General features: G+C 36.4%; 1 protein-coding gene across 1 annotated transcript in view; it reads right to left on the reverse strand.

Annotated features, from left to right (window-relative positions):
* Positions 1-1,886, reverse strand: part of LOC107639281 — a 9,735-nt gene that overhangs the window by 5,009 nt on the left and 2,840 nt on the right. The window contains 2 exon segments of the mRNA XM_016342765.2: positions 796-882; positions 884-1,300. Coding sequence (XP_016198251.1) covers positions 796-882; positions 884-1,288 — 492 coding nt within the window. The 5' untranslated portion in view covers positions 1,289-1,300.

The following is a 1,886-nucleotide window of genomic DNA, read 5'->3' on the forward strand; positions in this document are numbered from 1 at the left end:
AGAATATTGTAATAGTTATTGTTTCACCTGAGATGGTATTTTTTCAAAAACCAAACAAGAGAAAGAAAAATAAAAAGGGAACAGAGCTTTGATGATTCATGACCTTATCACTACAAAGCACTAGTTAGTTTTTCACCAATTTATAACACTTGCCTAATCAAAATATCCATAACTGTTTGATGTTAATGCAACTAAGTTTACACTAGCATAGATTAGTTTAAGTTGGAGAGGAAATTGCACAACCAAAAGGTAAGTGGAAACATAGAGAAGCTTACTTGTTAGTGCTGGAATACTTTAATCGTTTTATCATACAGACTATTGTAGAACAAAGATGAGTTCGTTCACTGCCTTATTAGTATGTGGAGAACCATCTTGCTATTAGACAATTAGCTTCATCGGAACATGTTCGGATGTCCCCAAATGTTTCTATGTCTTTATTTCTTCTTCTTTTTTTTTTTTGTTGCAATTAAAGAAGAACAAAGAAAATGTTTAGCAACTCAGTATTCTTAAGATTTCCATTGTCTATTATGCTAATTGCTAAAGGCTTTCTATTTTTCCAATTTATAAATCCAAATCAAGTCCCACCTAGTGGATAAGGCTTTGTTGTTGTCTATTGTTGTCTAAATCCAAATCAAGTGGCAGTCTATTCCCTCTTTGTAAACATACTAACTAACAACTGGAACGAACGGAAACCACAAAAAGAACATAACCAATAATTCAATAGAGAAGAGTAAGGAGATCTACTAAAGCCATGTCGAAACCTGCAACATATCCAGAAGAACCAAAATTCCCCACCTCAAGGGCAGCAGGTAGGCACTGAACAGGGTTGAGCCATTGACTGTGAACTTTACGGGCAACGAAGACAAGAATAGCTGGAGTATTTAGTCAAAACACCTCCTCTAATCCGAAATCCAATGGCAGTGCCAAGACTAAACCGCCGTAATATCTTGCTATGAAATGCCCTAATAGTCATCAGCTCAAGCAAGGTAGTAGCCTGTTGTCCTGTTGGCAATCGCCCCAAAGTTTCAGGTAGCACTCCCTTTTGAAGATTTCCAAAATAGTTGGCCCTGTCTTCTGCTGCATCGTTCCAGCGAGTCAACGTAGGCCAAGAAAAATATGCGGCAGTGCTCTCTGAATGCTGAGCACCGGCAGCAAAAGGTTGCATGGGCGAGGGACTGGAAGAAGGATTAGGATGACCATAGTAGTTCCTTTCCAGGTCCAAGGCTGACTCCTCCGATTGTGTTGATCCGGAGTGATGAATTCTTAACTCCAAGCGAGGCCGACTCATCTGTCAGCTCTCCTACATAACACTCAACACTGCTTAACAACATAAATAATTGACGATCCAAATCAAGAAAAGCATTCCTGTTATGACCAAATTTCCAAGACTTTTCAGACAACAAAATGCTTCAACATAGGTAGAGAAAGTTCCTTGCAAAGTATCCATAACACAAATTTTTTATAGAAAAGGACTGCTCAAAGACAAATTTATCTTCATAAACTAAACAGCACAACTCAAAGGACATCATTTAACAAAATCAACCAAGGGGAAAAGAAAAAGATAAAGAAAAATAGTATCTGTTCAATATATTGAGATCATTTAGCAAGTTATTCAATCCTAACTCCACAAAATTATTTACATAGGGGCATAAAATATAACCTATCACATACAACAGTTGTATTTCAGCCTTGTATACGCAGAATATCAACATCACTTGAAGCACCAAATTGAGAAATTTGGACAACTATATCAAATTTTCCTATCATATACAAAGTGAACCCCGTAAGAAATAAAATAGTAAGATATTTACAAATCATCATGTAGTGTACACAGGCAAATCAATAATCTTCATTTTCATTAACACTTTAAAAATCTGAATCATATC

Source organism: Arachis ipaensis, chromosome B04 (assembly GCF_000816755.2).
Source record: "Arachis ipaensis cultivar K30076 chromosome B04, Araip1.1, whole genome shotgun sequence".
NCBI classification, from domain to species: Eukaryota; Viridiplantae; Streptophyta; class Magnoliopsida; order Fabales; family Fabaceae; genus Arachis; species Arachis ipaensis.